The following is a 20932-nucleotide window of genomic DNA, read 5'->3' as shown; positions in this document are numbered from 1 at the left end:
AAGACAAGGGAAAAGCAAAAGAGCGATTTCAGAGACATTCTAGGTTTTTATCAATTTTGTTTCCAAGCTATGGAACTGGGCTGCCCATAGAGGGAGTTAGAAGGGTGGTTGAGTCATGGAAGAAATGATAAACACCACTGTTGGTTCTCATGAAAGTATTAATATCGAACTAACAGCTCAGAGAGCAATCAATCTACAGACTTAAAGACCATAGAGTTGCAATTGAAGCTACAAGCGATGTGTGGGCATTTACTGGAAATGTCAGTTGGTAATATTCATTGCCCGGTCAGAGAACTATACTATTAATGATTACCCAGAATGGTAGTAATGCACATATCTGTTGTATAGAATAGAACGACTTTTATAAGAACATTGCCTGTTTTAGAATAATGGATGGCAGTCCAGCATGTTTGGTGATTTAAACAAGTAAAATGCCTTACACATATTTACAGAAATCGCCTGGCTGTTGATCCCACACAAGGAATAGTCCATAGATGATGAAGGGAAACTAAATTGTGCAAGACAGTGCATGGTGGGAAGGCTTATTGCTTTAGCTTCCGCAGTAAGTTAACATGAGTTCTTATCCTCCAGTCTCGTTTTTAAGCTGCATTGTTTTGCGGCAGTCTGCAGCTGAGGCACAGAGACGCATAACACCACTCCAGTCCACATTTTGTTGGAAGCGATACAGAGACGCAAGATTTTCTATAGACTCACTCGAGTGATAGGTCCATGATTGAGCTTCTATGTTTACAATGGAGTTTCTTTTAATTATACCCCACTTTTAGCGGCGCTTATCTTAAATGACTATGGCAAATGCTAGTTGAAATTATTCCAACACAAACACACTCCTGTCTTCTTGACCTTGCAACTTACCCCGGCCTGAATTTTATGTCTCATTTGGGTACAGAATTAGATGTATGATGGTACTCGTCGAGTTAACCAGGTGGTGGAGTAAAGCTTTTGTACTTTAGGCTTGTCTAAGCACTGGGTTTAAATTGTTGGTATCATATTTATTTTGTAGGTATGTTATGGGCCTAAAGAAGGCAGTTACAGTAGCTTACCAAAACGTGTTGCCCCTCATTTGTGTGGTCTTCATCTCTCCTACTGTAGTCGTCAAAGGAAATGGTGACCACAATGAATTCTGCATTTCAATCTGGGGAAACAGGCGACTTTACCGGTAGCACGTAACGGAAATTTAATTCAGAAGCGTGTTGATTGTCCAAGACTGAACTCCATCAATATGAAATGTATTATTGTTAATAAGAGGACATTGTTCGCAAAGTATAAGACGGTAGAGTTATGTTATGGTTTGAATAGTATGAATCACTCCAGTAATGATATGGATGTAAACAACATGACTTAATGGTTATACAGCATGGATTCTCAATGTTGTGGTAGGAGTAAATGATACACGCACTTTATAAAATTCAGGAAGTTGCTTTGTCATAAAATAAGGCTACAAACAAGATTTTAGGATATATTCCTGGGGAGGCAGTTTAAGAGCTGACTACTCCCCCATTGAAGATTATCATCCCTATCTTTTGAATAATTTTCCTCTTTTTTCACACTACTGATTCCTACGGTTTATATGTGGTAAGTGGGACCTCAGATTATGCTCAAGAGTGTTTGCAAGTAACAGCCAGAAAGGACGCGGCTACAGGATGCAAAAACACACAATGTATTTGGGTGTCTCTCAGTGGCAGACAAAGTATGAAAGCTTTTGCCGCAGAGTGCACTTAGTGAGAGCCCGCCGTGCAAAGGGGCATTGCGCCAGCACAGATGTCATGCACAGGATCACCTGAGTTTGCAGCTGCCTCAGAGGAAGGGCTCGTTACATGCAGCAGACATGGCGAGACGGTCAGCCATTAAAGAACTAGCGTCTTTTGTGCTTTTGTCACTGGTACCTGCAGCCAAATGGGACAAGGGGCAATTCTGTCCATGGAAATGGCACAACATGCCATGTGCGCACCGAGCATGGAGGGAATAGCAAAACACGGGCCCTTTTTTCGTGTGAATCACTTGGTAGGTCTATCTATTTTTATCAGATAGGTGAAAGGGTAAATTTGTCATTCTATATTTAAACCTGCAACCCGGAGGGTACAGATTAATAGCTGTTGCATTAGCCAAGATTATCCAACTGATATTATACTTAGATGACTAGATGTAACACTTTTTGCATGATCACCCCGTATTGGACCGATGGTGTTTGTTTTTCTAGTCTGTACAATGGGTTGGGACCCTGCTAATCCGGGCTCATTGCATGTGCTCAGATTCCAAAAAACTTGTTGAATTGCTTAAAGGTCCCAATTGGCAAATTTAACTTTCCAATAATTCCCTAGTGTATGGCACTCAGAGTACCCAGGGCCTGTAAATTAAATGTCACTAGAGGACTGCAGCACCTATTGTGTTACCACTAAACATGTCTTCAGGCCTGCAACTGCCGCCTGTTTGTGCAGTTTTGAACATGCAGATGGACCTGGCACAAAAAAACTTTTGCCGGTCCTAAAACTTCCTTTTTAATACTTATAAGTCACACCTGAAGTAGGCCATCAGTGCCCATAGGGTAGGGTGCATGGTATTTAAAAAGTAGGGCATAATTACTTACGTTTTAAAAGTTCTGGCAGTGAAAAATCTCCAAAGTTGTTTTTCAGTGTGGCAAGGCCGAATTTTCCATACAAAAGCAGTGGGTTACATTATAACACCTTATAAAGAAGGCATTTTCCTGCCTAAAACCTAATATAGCCTTTTCAGAATTAATCCCCATTGTTCACCTGGCAGCCTGCGTGCGCCCTGCAAAGAGGTGTGAACGGTTCTCAGGAAAGTGGATGAAAGGGGCATAGTTGGGAGGAGGTGTGTCCTCCTCCTGTCAGGATGCCTGGGGATGTGCCCACCAACTGCACAAACTTCTAAGGGGCAACCCCTGTCACTGACTGATATAACTCACAAGTAGGTCTACCCCTGCAATTGTCCCGGTAGCCACAGTTGTATCAATCCCGGGGGGTAACCTGTTCCAGAACTGGGTTAGAGGGGAGTTCTTCATTTCCCTAGAAACACCTCAGGGTTGTGCCCAGAGCACTGACCTGGAGAAGAACGTTCCTGCTATGTTGGATTTTGGTGGAACAGGGTACTGTGGGGTTGTTTAGGGCCAAACCACCAGGAAATGATGTCAAAGCTGGTAGGGTTGTCCCTGGGAGGTTTTTCGCTACTGGCCAGGTAATTGACCCTACCAAAAGCTAGTACCAAGCATAAAAGCTGCTCCCCTGGATACTTTCTTAAGAACATCTCTAGACCTGTGGAGACAGGAGAAGGACTAACCTGGGGAGAGAAACCCCAAGATCTGAATCAGTTCCCTACTTGTACCCAGAACGTAAGAGTGAACTCTAAGGGCTATTTGGCCAGCCTCTTGTAAAGCTCCACAAACACAAAAGGTGCAAGATGTCCAAGACTATGCTCAACCTAGCTGACCAGTGCCACTTGAACTTGCCCTATACTGCTGTTGGATTCTGGGAGATCGAGTCCTAACCCCAAATTGGTGCCCAAAAGGTCCTGGACCCTAGACTGGTGTTGGAATGTACTATTTTCCCCTCAAAATCTATAAGACTGGACACTTGCAACTTTTCCCAAACTTTTTGCAAAAATAACCAGAGGCTACTACTGAACTGCTGTCAACATCAAACAACTGGTCGAACTCAACTTGCTTGTTTACCCCACTAAAGCAATCTTTACTTCCAAAAAAGTTTCTAAGTCAAATGTAGAGGACTTGACTGGGACCAACGCTGAACAGCATGCCACCGACACCTCCTGGCGCTGATCTTTGGAACACCGAATATCCCACTGAAGTCCTGCAACACAGCTGGCTGCTGTCAAAGAGTCTGCCTTCAAATCCAGATAAAACCCATCCCGATGATGATCTTGTTGATGTGGAGTTGCTCCAGAAGAAAGACTAAGTCAGAAGGTAAACTTTCCACTAGAATGAACCTGATTGCTGTAGCCGGCCTGCCTCCATTGTGATAAGCCTTAACTTTTGAATAGTGCGACCAGATATCCACGGTCGGTGATTTGCTCTTTTGGGCGCTAGAAACGCTTAAAACTTCAGCAAATCATAGCTCTAGTTCTCTACATCTAATTTTGATTGTTTTGGTGCCTATTTGCTCATTTTCACTCATTAACATTTTCTCTATATTAATAAATTGGAGTGGGATTTGTATTGTGTTGTGTTTTCTACTTTTTAACAGTTTTGTTACTGATAAATGCATTATAAATGTCTCCTAAATTAAGCCTGTCTTCTCTTTGATACAGCTACAAACAGTTGATCTCAGGTTTTCCTTATTGAGACCAAACTGGACCTAGTAAGTAACAGCGACATTATTACTTGAAGAGGAACCTCCTTCAATCGGTGGATGTCAGTATTTTCATGTGCACAACCTCTACGTACTGGGGACATTGGAAAAATGTGAATTAACAACAAAATGGATATGCATAATCTGATTTACAAAAGTATTCATTCACGTAAGTGATCTTGCACTGTCAAAATATACAATTTCTGCTCAATAATCTTGAATTGACAAACATTTGCATCTGTATAACCGTAAAAATATTAAAAATCCTCAAACACTCCAAATGTATTTGCTTTTGTGTTACTAAAGAAGTGTAAATGGACTCGACAACACAAAGGAATCTCCACCAAAATGTTAACTTTATGGGTGTTAGTAAATATATACATTGAACCTACCACATTTATTCATTTATTGCACTTTAAAAATGCACCAAAATAAAAGTTTCTATAACTTGTCCATTTTTAAGGGGTTTAGTGGGGAGTTAAAGAGTAAAACCGTGGTAGGGCTTTTTAGAAATGGGTACTAAATCAATCTGGCACATGTGGTGTAAGTGGTACTAGAGTCGTATGTTGCCGAATGAGTTAAAGCAGTGGTTCCCAACCTTTTGACTTCTGTGGACTCCCACTGAATCATTACTAGAATCCGGGGAACTCCCACTAAGTAATTACTGAAAGCTGGGGACCTAATCTATTAATATTATTTAATTTTCTAAGCAGTCGCGGACCACCTGAGGAGGCTTCGTGGACCCCCAGGGATCCCTGGAGCACAGGTTGGGAACCACTGAGTTAAAGTATTGGTACAGATTACTCGACTTCAGGCACTCAATCATAATACAGTCTGTTTTAACAACGTTTCGGATGGTGTGGAATTGATCTTTTGCTGTTTTTAAGACACAGACCATTTTGCAGAAAAATGTTTAAGCAATGCCATCAGCTTACTGCCCTGGTGTGTTCCTCACCTCCTTATGGGTATGCCATCTGCATCAACAAGAAATTTCTCAAAGTTCCAGCGCACATCACTCACTTTCACCGGGGACCAGTGCAGCCTGTGTGTATCACCAATGATGGTGTTCACAAAAGGGCAGGATTCCTGGAAAGAAACAAGAAATACAAGCCACCATTGTACTTTTTCTAATTAAACAGAACATTTATGATCGATTTGCTTGCTAACTGCCTAATTTATAGCTGTAGGCCAAAGCTGGGGCTTTTTATTTAGTTTTTTTGGACCTGTTAAATGTCTATGGATATTTAAAAGATTATTAAATCTCTTGGCATTCAAACCACTTTGACTAAGTCAGTTCAAATTACATATAAAGATATGCCTCTTATATAATGACATTTGAGGCTTTTAGTGATCGTTTGATCCCTTAATCTGTTTTTTTCCGGAAGTGCTTTCAACAAAAACAAGCCATTACCCTACTTGCGAGATGGCAACTCAAGGGCTCGAAACAACTTGAAGTCCACCAAAAATGGAGTGTTCCGTGAAACTTAAATCATCCTACCTTTAAGCTGAAATTAATTCTTACACTTTTTGAAACATCGCATGACCTTGGAACATTCAAAGGCAACACAGTATTATGAATACTTTATACTATGTGATTGTGAACGACCCATTCTATTTATTTAATTAGGTGTCCGATATTTTCCTTTTTGACGCTGCAGCTGATATTAGCAGCCTGTAATAACCCAATAGAACTCCAGATTTCAGATGACATTCTACCAGGACTGTTCATTGATTCAGAATTTAGTGGTAATTATTTGGGGGCAAAAAAATCAGACTATTGAATTGCTGTGTATTTTTGCTTTAAGTCTATATTTATACATATGCGGTAATGTTTGAGTACTACTGCATGTGTCTGGTGTATTACAATATACCACAGGCTGTTAAAAGAGATCAAAACATCAGTAATGAAGTGCAGTAAACGCTTTAAACAGGATTTGCTCTAGTTCCTAAAAAGGCCATCGCTTCAATAGTCTCTTAGTAAGAACACGAGTGACTAACTGTCACTTTGCGATTTCATAACAAGTTCCTTTCCGTTTTAGATTTTACTCAAATAACTTTCTTTGAAAATGCACATTCATTAGCAGATAAAGGTACTCTAAATAATTGCTAGGGCTGGCAGACTGCTTTAGTGATCATGTGCAACATATGTACTATATGACCCCCATCTGCTGGTGGTGTTTGTGTCATTTTCAGACCTGGCTTTTGACAAAGCAGTTGTCCTATTGCTAACAATACCCAAAGTGAGCTTTAGTTTCCTCTCTATAAACCATTTGCTTGCTTTAACCAGCATTTCAGGTAGTGGCTTGACACTTTTCTCTCATGTTTTGGCTTGGCCCAGTGGAGTATGTGTTTCTCACCTAGTACTATTGGCTGTTTGACTGTATACGTCAGCTTTCAATCAAGTGCTTGCATTTAACAGTACGAGGGAATACTTTAAAACTCCCGCTCTTTCTTCCAATTCCTGCTGATGTTCATGTGTTTACCTACGTGTTAGCTTATTTAACTCAGACCTATTCACATTTCTTATGCTTGTTAACATAGATTAGCAGTTGCTTCATTTTAACCATCATTCCTGATGTGCAGAGTTTTGCCATTGCAATAAGACAAATAGTCATTAATCATTTGCAGTTTAGAGATAAGTTCAAACAGAGAGTGGGGTACTATACAAGGCATCAGCGTCAAGGGATGTGTGGTATCCACCGGAATAACGATGAAAGGGCATTACTTCAAGATGTTTATTGCATGAAAATAGGAGCCACCTTGCAGTTCTGCTCCTTCTCCAAACCCCCCCTCCTGAGTGCGCAGCACTCGAATCTCCTTTACATTTTAGACCCACAATCATATTCTAGGCCCACATTCTGAATTCTTTAACAGTCCTAATAACTTACTTAACTACAACATTACCTTCCCCTTTTTTTTTAAAGCAATTAAGAAGACAAAGAAAAATACAACAACAACAAAATATCCTAAAACTAAAAGCCTAATTACAACAAAAAAAATAAACTGGAAACCTTGTTTCCATTTCCATGGTAAAAACTTCACACAGGTAGAAAATCATGTTTCAATTTCCATGGTACAAACTTCACATGGGATGAAACAGTTTTCATTGTCCTCATCTATATCTACCTTGTCTGTATCACAAATAGGCAGTATAGATAAGAAATCAGCTCTTACATTCTCTTTCTCAGGAATATATCTTACATCAATGTCATACTGAAAAAGTTTTGTGGATAATCTAGCAATGCGTGGTGTAGTGTAATTTATTTTTTCACATTTCGAAATATACACAAGAGGCGTATGATCAGTTTAAATCATGAACCTTCTGCCCCAAACATAACTCCTAAATATTTCACTAGCCCACACACATGCTAATAATTCTTTCTCAATGACCGAATAATTCCATTCGGCCTCTCTCAGAACCCTTGACGCATACCTAATAGTGGCTTCACCATGTGTGGATTCTTGTTTCAACACCACACTAAGACCATACTTGCTGGTATCAAAAGTGATCGAACACTTTAAGCATGGATCATACGAGCACAACGCCTTTGCATTCATCATTTCCAATTTTACCAATTCGAAAGTATCTTGACATTCTTTATTCCACACAAACTCTATCTTGTTTTTAAGCATATTAGTTAAAACTTCATCTTTGAAGCATAATCTGGAATGAATCTGTCATAGAACTCACACAATCCCACAAAAGAGCCTAACTCGTCCTTGTCCTTCGGTACAGGACTTTCATTGACTGCCCTGACCAAACCCGTTCTAGGTTTGATGCCTCTTGTGGACATCAGATGTCCTAAGAATTCAATATTTGTTTTCCAAAACTCACATTTTTCTTTCATTACAACTACACCATTATTTAAAAAAATATGCAGAACTTTCCTGAGCACGACATCATGTTCATCTAGACATTTTGCAAAAATAAGAACATAATCTTGAAATATTAAAGCTCCCTTAATATCTTTAAGAAGTTGAACCATAATTTGCTGGAAAGCAGATGCTTCAGAGGCTAGTCCAAATGGCATCCTACATAACTGGTAACTGCCAAATGGTGTTTTGAACACTGTGAAATGCCTACAACCTTCTTCCAAAACAATTTGATGATAAGTGCTGCTCAAAGCAGCATCAGGATTGACTGCAGGGCAGGCTGGGAGAAGAGCTGTAAGGTGGCGACGGCAGCACAGGTAAGTTTAAAAAAAAAATGTATTCCCCCCTGTGTGTACGCTGCTCCTATTTACCACCACAAGCCACTCCAGAATTCTATGACTTGGAATACAGTCCTACCCAGTCGCACTGTGACACACAATATTGGCTTCCTCCATGCAGTATCCCAGCGAAGAGCTAATATCACACGTTGCATCAAAAAAATGAGCTGAAATCCTCTTCAGAGAGTGTGTTTCAAGGTCATGCTTGGGGTCCCTGCAGAGTCAATTACCATTACAGGTGTGTAATTCACCCAGGACATCCTCTGAATTCTCAGAAGTTTTTTTTTAATTGCTGGAAGGCGGGTGGATTTGTCTCACTCTGTGCTGTCCAATAGGCCCGCACCTGCCTCGCACATGGTGAAAAATTTTACAAGTTGAGAAGTCTGCAATATTATGGGATTTCAATCTGTAACCCTTCAATAGTTGTCCATGAGAGACCTCCAAAATACTTTGTAAATATAAAGTAATCAAAGATGAACATTCATTAAAAATAATTATGGTGCATGAACAAAGTGCATTTCTCAATCTTGTTTGTTTTCAATAGAAATTTACTTTACTCAAGTAAATACTAGGTCAAATAGTGCTTGTCTTCCAGATTTCTTACCAATGTTTGAAGATTTAAGGTTCAAGCTTGAAGCAGTGCTTAAACACAACTTCTTTATTTTGATGTACCGCCAAAAATGTATGTGTAATGATTCAAATTCATGCATTTCAATTGGAATTTGTGTAGGGTTAAAAAAACTATTTTTGCAAACATACATCAACCAGAATTGGTGTGCAAAGTGGGGATTATTTATGTTTAAAACCTGCCAAATTGCTGCTCTCGGATACATCATAGACATAGCTCAATCTGAGCATTGCACAAGCCAATCATTTAGATGATTTAACCCTTAATCGGTCAAAATCTCCAGTTACACACAGCAAACAGCACCACCATATTTACAACAAAACATGAGCTCAAAATATTAACCACATTGACACTACATTACTACTATTACTACTAAAACTGACGACAGACTATGGGTTCTGGTGGACTCCTCAAGACCAGGATGCGCAGGAACTTAGAGGCTATTCTCACAACAATATAGCACTATAAAATATTTGTTAACATAGCATAAAATGTGAAATATTAGTAAACGTATGGAGAAGAAATGCTCGGCTTCACATGAGTGTGCAACGCGGTAAAGGGTGAAAAACGATGCTGAATTTTGCAGAGTTTCACCTTTTCCACCCACCTGTAATGACAAAAAATTATTTCCCAAGGAATTCTAAAAATCCATAAAGAGGTTCCATTCTAACTTGTTAGGTCATCAACCTTTCATTCAGGCCTAGTGAAGGCCCTGGAGAAGAAATAAACATTCATGTTTGTATGTGATAGAGTATTGACTGTCAGTGAGTGGGAAAATATGTTGTGATGCTCAAAACGGAACATATTTTAGGAACCTCCAAAGCCACCATAAGGAATGCAAGAATTCTAACCTCTAGTTAATTTCAAAGTCATAGCCAAAGGAATTTCACAAAAAATATTAGGTGCATGTTATGTTGAGTAATTCCCTCCTTAGTAATACCTTGTAGAACCAACTGGTTCAGGTTTCTGCCATCGTTGGGAGTGTGGATTCTATAGCAGAACATTGTCTAATTTGGCTTGTGAATCTCTATCATGATTGGTGCATTTGTGGTTCATTTTCTGTTTTCAGTAACCAAATCATATACATTTCAAAACAACTCTAAACATACCAACAGTAATACCACCAAAACTATACTACCCACTTAAATAATACACTGCATGAATGAATTTTTACAACAAATAAACCTAAGATCTATCTAACCAACGATTTAAATAGGAAATAAAGATTAGATTTCCTAGACAAGCTCCTTTGGGTTGAATCAAATACTAACAATACATGATATACATGATACCTACATTACATTAAATTTAAATTCAAACAGCTATATGTTAGGAATGGGATCTCTAGTTGGCAGTGGTTTGCACCCACTCTAGTCAGGGTAAGGGAGTCACACAGCTAGGATAACCCCCACTCACCCCATTGGTAGCGTGACACGAACAGTCAGGCTTATCTCAGAGGCAATGTGTAAAGTATTTGTGCACACACAGTAACACAGTGAAAACACCACACCGGTTTAGAGAATAACCAGTATTGATCTGAATTAAACAAGGCCAAAACGACAAAAAGCCCAAATACACAAGCAAAGATATGAATTTGTAAAGCTTAAATCTCAGTAAGGTGCTTAGAAACACAATAACTCCAACTGGAGCTATCAAGATGTCTTGACGGAGTCATTCCCAACAGTCCGAGGCCACTCGCATGGGATTGTGGGCTGTTAACGGAGCCGAATGAACCTCAGGCTTAGTACCTTTGAAACCAATGAGGAAACAAAGACGTTGCACAGAGTCAGGGAGGTGAGGAGTTGCTGGAACAGGTGCGGTGTCAGTTCCTTACTGCTACTGCTGTTCCTTTCTGCTAGGCAGGGGAGATGAGGCGTCCTCAAGACCTCAAATGCCATGTCTCTATCTGCTCCCAATGGGAAACTACACTTAGAAGATATTTAAAAGCAGTCCCCATATGGGAGAGATAGGTCTTGCAATAGTGAAAAGCGACTTTGGCAGTAATTCACTATCAGGACATGTAAAACACACCAGTACATGTCCTACCTTTTAAATACACTGCACCATGCCCATGTGGCTATGTAGGGCCTACCTTAGGGGTGACCTACATGTAGTAAAAGGCAAAGTTTGTGCCTGGTATGTGGGTACACTGCCAGGCCGCATTGGCAGTGCAAGACTGCACACACAGACACTGCAGTGGCAGGTCTGGGACATGTTTACAGGGCTACTCATGTGGGTGGCACAATCACTAGTATCATTTATTTACAGGCCCTGGGCAGCCACAGTGCACATTACTAGGGACATACTAGTAAATCAAACATGCAAATCATGGATAAACCAATCATCAATACAATTTAGACACATATGCACTTTACCACTGGTTAGCAGTGGTAAAAGTGCTCAGAGTCCAACAAAAAACTGGTCAGAAAAATAGGAGGAACCCACTGTTGCTGGCAATGGAAACACCAATTCTCCACCATAGGAAACATACTGTGGAGAGTCATGGGGATATAATAAGCCATCCAGAGAAATAGGAAGGGAATTCTTTTAAAATTAGTGGCCCTCAGTGCCCTTAGTGCCTTATGGCTTAATATGAGATAGAATTTAGTTCCACGTCTATGCGTTGTGTGGACAGGCTGATTTTTTCCAAAAAACTTTCCAACTGAGGCTTATCCCCCTGTCTGTGGAGTAGTCTATACCTGTTACCTACTCCCTTGAGTTTCAACCTCACCAGTGATTGCATGACAGGATGGGGATTTAGTCTAAATTCCGGGTAGAATTCTTTCAAAACAAAGAGTAATCTGCTAGAACCCCAGGAAGAACAGCTGGCAGCTATCTCCACGTTGAGCCTGCATTTTCTGCCACGTAATACACTTTTCACTTAGCAAAAATGGCTCAATTCTTTAAATCGGTTGGCATCCAGAACCTTACCTGATTCTATGGCATTGACAACCCTGCATACCTACACTCCTTCAGCGTGAGATTCTTGATGCCTCCTGAAACACCTTTAGATAAATAGAATAATTGGAGATAAATGCTCATTTTTAGCAATACCTTGTATCTAGTTTTCTTAGCCGGCATGGCTGTTTTAATAAACACAGGCAACTGTGTCTCTGCTTACCGGATCATTTTATCTACAATAAAATGATCAACCATCCTTTCCCGATCTATTGATTTTACTAGCAGATCTAGCAGGGCAGCTTCGTAATATGTCTGGATAGGGGTAATGCCACTTCCCCCTGGTTGGTATCCAACTGAAGTACCAGATGTTTTAGCCTTGAGGCCTTACAAAGTGTCTATAAACTGCTTCTATCTCTGCAAAGTAGCTCTTTATGATTTTGATGGGACATTAATAAAGAGAAATAACAACAAAGATATAATTCATATTTTAATGAGTGCCATTCCACCCACTAATGTTAAGGGAAGAAAACACCATCTCTCCAGCAATCCCCTGATCTTCTTGAACATTGCCACATAGTTCAAATGGAAGAAATCAGAGTAATTATTTGTTGCAAAGATCCCCAGCTAACAAATTGGTTTTAATAAGTTGGCTTGTTGCTGCAAAGAAAAAGAGAGCTCACTAGCTAAAGAACTGAATAAAAGTAATTATGTTTTATTCTGGTTAATCGTGTACCCCCCAATCTCTTAAACTGTTCAAACTCCTTAACAGCCTCCTGGATGATCTGCTCCTCTGGCCTGATATTGTCAGAAATAAGGCCAGACGCAGTCCAGGTCTCACCCAGAATTCCACTGCGCAACTCTGTGGCGCTTTATGCGCACCATTGGTCATCCCCGCTTGTTCCAAGAATGGCCATCAGCGTTGTCTGCCCTGTGGTAAAGCTCATGTAGTTGCAGGTTCAGGGCATTGGTGGTCAAGATGCACTTATCAGTGTAATCCTATGAAAGGACTACATTTCCCATGTTTTTAGAGGCAGCGACCATCTTGGGGTGTGGCAGGCCTATAAAGCCCAGCCACACCCAAGCACATTGCTCACTATTTTGAAGACTTTGATGCAACCAGACCTCATGGAGGTTTCTCTAGAAAAGTACAGAGTTTCTGAATGGCAGAGTATCGTCTAACCAGAGTCCATGGTGCATCCAAAAACGAGTAGGTCGTACCAATAGCGGTAAGGCCTTGTTGAATCCAAGTTTGGAGGAAGTTGATACTTCCAAGAGGTAATGCACTTGGTGCACACGTGATTCATGGTTTTTCCGTTCACAGATGTAAAGCGCTCTTTTGGCTCAGTGATTCAAAGCGATTCAGTTCACAGAGATAACATGCATAGTGCAATAGTAATTCATGGTGTTTCCTTTCACAGATGTTAAGTGCTCTTATGGCTCAGTGATTCAAAGCGATTCAGTTCACAGAGATAACGCGCTTAGTGCACATGTAATTCATGGTGTTTCCGTTCACAGGTGTAAAGCGCTCTTTTGGCTCAGTGATTCAAAGCGATTCAGTTCACAGAGATAACGCGCTTAGTGCACATGTATTTCATGGTGTTTCCGTTCACAGATGTAAAGCGCTCTTTTGGCTCACTTGATTCAAGGCGATTCAGTTCACAGAGATAACGTGCTTTGTACACATCTAATTCATGGTGTTTCCGTTCACAGATGTAAAGCGCTCTTTTGGCTCAGTGATTCAAATCGATTCAGTTCACAGAGGTAACGCGCATAGTGCACAAGTAATTCATGGTTTTTCCGTTCACAGATGTAAAGCGCTCTTTTGGCTCAGTGATTCAAAGCGATTCAGTTCACAGAGATAACGCGCTTAGTGCACATGTAATTTATGGTGCTTTCCGTTCACAGATGTAACACGCTCTTTTTGCTTAGTAATTCAAAGCGTTTCAGTTCACAGAGAAAACGTGTTATGTGCACAAGTAATTTAAGGTGCTTCAGTTCCCAGATAAAAAGCGCTTCCTGGTTTTATTAAGTAAGGCGCTTTAGGTTTTGATTAGTAAAACCTTTTTGCCAGTTATTATTATGAATGTGAAAGTATTTTGGAGATAAAACTAATCAAAGTTTTCATTGATCCTTGAATAATTTAAGAGATGAAAAAACATTTAAGTCTTTGAGATTTTCTAAGTCATGATCAAAGGTTTATGATGTGAATACATAAATGTTACAGGATTGATTTTCTGTGTAAAATCATAGTTCAATGTTCTTGCCATCTCTTGAATCTGAGGTTGTGTTTTCACAAGGGGCCTCGCCCCCATTTTAGAAGAGGTCTCCAACTGATATCTCGGCGACACATTTAGTCAAGAGTCTATAAACGATTTACGTTTTTCTATGAATGAGTAAATGCATATTGTTCTAACCTTTCCTTTTCAGATCTCTCTCCCTGCTGTTCCCTTCCATAAATTCCCTTCTCCCGACTGGCTTCAACATAACTCTGTGCTATAATAGCTTTCTGAGTTTGTGACGCCGGGAGGTGGCCCTTTTGTTCAGTAATGTGCAGATCCCGAGGGAAGGACCCCGTGACAGATATATAAAATGACGTCGTCCGCAAACATTTTTAATTTAGGAATACCATCAACTGGGGTGATGATTTCCTCATTCTCCCAAATGCTAACAGCTAAGGGCTCTATTTAAAAAAAGTAAATAAAATTGGGTTCAGAGGGCACCCGTGTCTCACACACCGATTAATATTTACCACCCCTACCGGATTAGCATCCACATAGACACTCGCTTGAGACCCTTGATACAGATTCTGCAGGTTCATGAAGAACATGTTGGGAAAACCAAGCCTCACCAAAGCATAAAAAAGCGTGTCCCAGTTCACCAAGTCAAATGCTTTTTCCGCATTGACAGTTATTACTGCTGCACAAGTCTGATTAACGGAAATGTAGTCCAATGTCTGTACTAAGAACCCTGTGTTTGCCGGCATCACCCGACCCACACAAACCCTGTCTGGCCATGATGTATTAATGAATGGGCTGCAGGGGTTATACGTCTAGCCCAAATTTTCATTAGAAGCTTATAATCCGTATTTAATAAGTTAATTGTTTGGTAGAAATTGACATCCTTTGGATTCTTGTACTTCTTTGCAAAACTAACCCCTGTGAACTTCTGAAAGGAGTCAGGGACTTTGCACTGATCTTTTACAAAGTTAAATAGCTCAGTTAAAAAAGGCATGAGTTCACTTGTGAATACTTCCTAAACCTCAGTCCCTAGTATATTAGAAATTAAACTTTTGGCCTGAGTGGATGACAGCTGCAGTAGCCTAATGGATTGAAATTATTCAGATATATTAGCTTGCAGGATTAAATACTTGCTTTCATACAGGGCCTTATAGTGCTGCAAAAAAACTTGAGACTCTGCTATCGTATCAGTGAGGAGCTACCCAGAAACTGGGTTCTATAACTGACTAATAAACACATCTTTGCGCTTCACACAAGCTGAGAAGGGACGACGTTTCCCAATCATGTGACTTTTCTCATATCCCCACTGCTGAAAAGCTTTAAAGTTATTAATCACGTCCATAACAAATAATTCCTTTAGCTTGTGCTTTACTTCAATCAGATGAGCCTCTATACATAGATCATGCCCCTGATTCCTGTTCTTGTCCTGTAGGGCAGCATTAACTGCATCTGAAATCTTAGTTATACGCTTTGCCTGCAGCTTTGATTGCTGCGCCTTATAGGTAATAACCCACCCTGAACAGTGCCCTTAAATCCTTCCCAAACCAAAAAAGTGGTACTATTCCCTTATTCCAGCTAAAAAAAATCTTGGATAAGCATTCTCATATCTTCCACCCATTCTTGGTTTGTGAGGCGGTTCTGATCCAGCTGCCACTTGGGCCTTTGCCTTCATACAGCTTTCAACTCAAGAGTAACAATGGTGAGAGAATGATCAGAAAATCGATTCACCCAGATGTCTGAGCTGACCAATCTAAGCGAATGAGAAATTAAAAAATAATCAATATGAGAAGCTGTGTGAAAGCGGTGTGAAAAACAAGTACATTGTGACAAGGCAGGATGGTCAATTCACCAAGTAATTGAGACTCTTGTTTCAGAACATCAATCACGCTTTTTGTATGAGGCTTCAATTGTTTTTTAGTTTTATTAGATCTTTCCCACACCAGATCCTGGATTAAATTAAAGTCACCCCCTAGAATTATAGTGCCAACTGCGCCTAAAGCAATATTATAGATCTGCCCTAATGGATCAGTCTCATTGAAAAATGAAGCATAATAATTGACTAAATTTAAGGGTTTGCCATTCACATTGGCTTCAAACCAGATCCACCTTCCTTGGGGGTCCCTAATCATGCATGAAACCTGCTAATCAAACCCTCTACCCAGATAGACAGCTACTCCCCTCATTGCCAGACCAGCTGATGCAAAGTAAGCTTTAGAAAACTGCATTGGGATAAACAATTCGGAAGAAATATTTTTCAGATAGGTTTCCTGCAAAAATAGCACTTCTGGTGAAAAAGAAGTCAACCATCTAATGATCCCCCCATACTTATGCTTATTAAGAATGCCATTAACATTGCATGAGATGCATTTTGCTTCAGACACCATCGTCCCAATCGTCTCTTCATGAATAGAAGCATTGCCCCACACATTTTATTGACAAATTGGTTGTCAGACATGATGCTGCTCCTTTTCACTATATATGCTCCCCTCCAGCACCTTCACCCCTCACTCATCTCAACCCCACATCCCTCAACCCCTTGAGAGGTGAATTGCCCACCATACCCTTCTCACTGTGTCACTAGCTACAATGGGTGACATGACACTGCACCCTGTCACACACGTGCCCCCCCCACATGAGTCGAAATCCATGGAAAGGGGGGTTCAGCTGATCACTACATATTAGGCAGAGGACAGAAAAAATTAAAGAAAAGTACGACTTCAATCGATCCCTTTGGTCGCCCATCGATCCTGACAACAGCCCAGCCCCACACAAGTGCCCTGTAGTGATAATCCACATTATGCCATACTACACTTTGAAACGATTAGAAATCTGCAGTAGAAGCTCCTGAGCCTCGGAGACATCTGCAAATAAATGAAACTTCCCCTGAAACAACCCTTTCAACTTGGATTGTTGGACAATAGGCACTTGTAAACCCTGCACTTGGAACGGATGCAGCATTCTTACAAACTCCTTCCGACTTCTTGCTGCTGAGACGGACATGTCTGAGAAGGCATAACATTGAGGTACTTCAGATGCAGAGAACAGTTTCTGTTAAATTGCCTTAGCTAAGACCAGTTTCTTAATTCGATAGTCCAAGAAATTGGCCAAGATGGTACATAGAAATTTTGAGCTGGAGGAACATTGCTCCGGAAACCGATGTGCTCTTGTGATTGTAAAATCACCTGAATGCTCCGGAAGAACATGAGTTTTTATAAATGTGTTGACCCATTGGAGAATTTGTTGATCTTCGCATCCCTCAGAAACCCTAACTATACAAAGATCACTGCGTTATGAATGATTTTCAAGCTCCTCCATTTTATAATCAAGTGAAGGTTTTAGTGTATGGAACTGACTAACTTGTTTCTGCATAGCAATGACTTGAGCTTACAAATCCGAAGTTCTGGACTCCACCTCCTTCAATCTCTCTGGAAGGTGGGCCATCGTTTCTTCGATTCTTGAGAGTCTAGCATGGACAGCAGCGATTTCTGACGATTGTGAAGCCTTAAGTTCTCTGATGTCTTCCGAGATCAGATTAAGTATAATTTTAGCATCCCTTTGCATAGTAATTGACTTAGAACACAGATTTTGCTGTTGAGCCTCCAGCTGCACCTCTCGCAGAGGGCAAGAGGGTGTTGCAGAATCAGCCCAACTCTTCTCCTTGGCATGGGTAGTAGGCTAGCAACAAGCTAGCCAGTGACCCTCAGCTGGTAAATTATGCACAGCGCACACAGAGCACGGGTGAGAAACCTGACATCTAAGTCCACTCACAGTAAGTCCAGAAGGAAGCCAGAGTCATTCCCAGCAGGGCAGAAAACAGTAGTGTCACCTGAGCCCTCCAATTGATGCGCCATTTCCCAGACCAACATCAGCCTAGGAGCAACTCTGATCACCACTGGCTCAATAAAGCAGGAGCAGAAATGCAACACCAGCCGTAAGTTTCCCAGCAGTCTGCCGCCAAGTCAGTGACAAGTCATCTCCAAATAAAACACAAATGCTGTCACTGAATCACAGCACCTGCGTCGCTTTCCAGTCTCTCCATCTTCCCCCAGTATCCCGTTGTCTAGGATTGGGCTGCAAGTGCTTAACTGCGGATCATGTAGAATCCACCTGCGGTCCTCCCCCATCACTGACTTTTTCTTTTGAACACCTGGCTAAAGATAATTTTGGGTCAAAGCTAAAGTGAAAATGGTTGCAAGAAACTCAAAACTTGGTACCTTTTGCCAAAATATTAGAACAGTTTTTTTAACCACATTTTCTACATCAAGATCTGTAGGCTAGTAAATTTGAACAATAATGGTACACCTCTTTATCAGACTGTGAGATTGAATTTTGTAAGCCAAAGATAACCCTAATAGTTATGTCCTTGACATCCTGGAGTGTAGAAGAAGAACAATAGCATGCTTTAAAATATTTCTATGTTAAACCTAACATGGGGTATATCTTAAAGAGAGTAGAGTTGTGCATGGACAATTTTTACTACTTGTATTATATGAAGCCATTTTTATAAACATGAGCTTTAAATATCTACTTAGTTATCACAAATTTGAGTATTTCATCATGTAATTTAATATTGCAACAGAAGTCATTTAAAAAGCAAAGTTGTAAATAAAGTCTAAATTTTTCTGTAGTTTTCATGCCATGAAACACTCTTGTACTCTACCTCAGATGTTCTTACCTGTGGTCTGAAGACCCCTCAAGATCCAGGACCCCTACACAGGGGGTCTGTAACTGCTCAGAAAATTAAATATTAATAGGGTGATAACGTGTATATAAATAATGAAGCGACATGTAAAATTGAAAATTTTAAAACACGAAGGAATGAAAAATTGGAACCTAAAAATATATTGGGTTCATGATTGATTTGGGGGAGCTGTACAAGTACATCAAACAGAAAATAGTAGGGATGGGTGCCTTCAGTTGAAATTAGAAAAGCTCTAACCTTCCTATTACAATTTTGATTTTGTTTATATTTTTTTGTGAATTAAATACAATATTTCATCATTCATGTATTTACTTGATGGATGCTTGTTTCCGTAATTTTGTGCATTATCTTGCTGTTCAAATAATTGAAGAGTTTAGGCAGATTACAATAAGGATTAGGGGGATAGGGAGATTTGGATACCAGTAGGGATTGAGTGGGGGTCAACAGAAGTCAAAAGTTTAAGAACCATTATCTAGCTGAAAAGCTAGAAGCATACATATAAACCACCACCTCTGAGCATTTGTTATTGTGTACCTTCCCCTAATTAACGAAAGTGAGACAAAGCCAGTAATCGCCATGAGGCACAATATGAATGCTGTGTTTAGATCTTAGTGGAAAATGTGTGTGGGGAGGGGCCTGCAGTAACAATGTCCCATCTGATTCAGTTTTCATGTAACTACTGTGAATTACTTTTAGCCTCTTGCTGAGGTGGTGACAGAATTGCCCCGCAGTGCAACAATAATTTCATTACTGTGGAAAATCGCCAAGCACTACAACAAAGCAGATAAACAAATCTGCACACCTTCTCTGAAGAATTTTACCTTCCTCTTTAACATTTATTTTAATTTCAGACCTCTGTACCTTCAGATATGCATAGAGAGGATGCTCCTTGTGTCCGTTCACGTCAACTTTCGCAAAAAGTGGAAAATTCGGAAGAAATCCTTGCCCTGGTCTGACGTATTGTAAAACACTTAAAGTTTCTTCATTCTCTTCTGAAATACAGAACAAGAAACAATTCGTTCAGCATTTCCAGGTGTGTGTTCAAAGTGGGACTTTCATATTGAAAAGCATAATGCATTTGTCCTTATTGTTAGTACATTTTGCGCAAGTTTCACAAAGATATTTTGCATAGGCAAAGAAAGCACAGCTTATTGTGTAACTACAAAGTACTTCACAAAAAGGTGCACTGTAATTTGCATGCTGTTCCGAATCGCAGTGTTCACCGAACCGGCATAAAGAGGGTGACCTATCTCCCTATCACTCATTTATGGATAGAGTGACCCCCGAACTCCAGGACAGAACCCATTGAGTCCAGTCCTGAACTTTTCATCCACAAATGATTGATTTCATGTGTATTAGAGTAAGTAGTTCATTTGAAGACAAAGAAGCCCACAACATCCAGAATGCACAAGAATACAACATCTAGAATGCATTGGGCAATCATTTAAGCCCAGATCGAAAGACACTCTGGAGACAGTGTCCGTAATCACCTGGTCCGGAGATGGCCAACTAAGTTATTCACAAATGCTTTGCCACCACCCCACGGTTATTGACTAATAAGGTGGTAACATAGTTGCAAAATCGGAGCACTCTGCGAGAGGAAGCTGCAGGCACTGGGAGAAGCATGCAATGGTTCAATTAATCTCTGAAAGTTGTCGATGCCCCATTCACAGCTGCCCTTTTATTGTGGCATTGTGACCTCTGGCACACTGTAAATTTAGATGATGCGTCAGAGGTCTACTGTGCCATTCAGGCCTCCCTTCGAGTAGTCCTTGCTCTGCACAGAGGCAGAAATGACATTGCTACCACATTCATTTTAATGACATGGGCATTTTACTTCTAGTTGAGCACCTTCCATTTGCACAACGAAGGATCAATTCCTTGCTCTGTTCTAGAGAAATGATCAACATTTT

The 20932-nt window shown here is 40.4% G+C and overlaps 1 protein-coding gene across 1 annotated transcript in view; it reads right to left on the bottom strand.

Moving 5' to 3' along the window:
- The window catches only part of LOC138302107 (glutathione peroxidase 3-like), an 83925-nt gene that overhangs the window by 27952 nt on the left and 35041 nt on the right, over positions 1-20932 (bottom strand). Inside the window, exons 4-5 of the mRNA XM_069242487.1 lie at positions 19881-20011; positions 5296-5426 (exon numbers count right to left, since the gene is read on the bottom strand). Of these exons, the coding sequence (XP_069098588.1) occupies positions 5296-5426; positions 19881-20011 (262 nt within the window). The remainder of the gene's footprint in view (positions 1-5295; positions 5427-19880; positions 20012-20932) is intronic.

The sequence above is a fragment of the Pleurodeles waltl genome, chromosome 6 (assembly GCF_031143425.1).
Source record: "Pleurodeles waltl isolate 20211129_DDA chromosome 6, aPleWal1.hap1.20221129, whole genome shotgun sequence".
Lineage (NCBI taxonomy): Eukaryota > Metazoa > Chordata > Amphibia > Caudata > Salamandridae > Pleurodeles > Pleurodeles waltl.
Note: the sequence above shows the minus strand (reverse complement) of the source record. Positions and strands in the feature narration are given on the sequence as shown.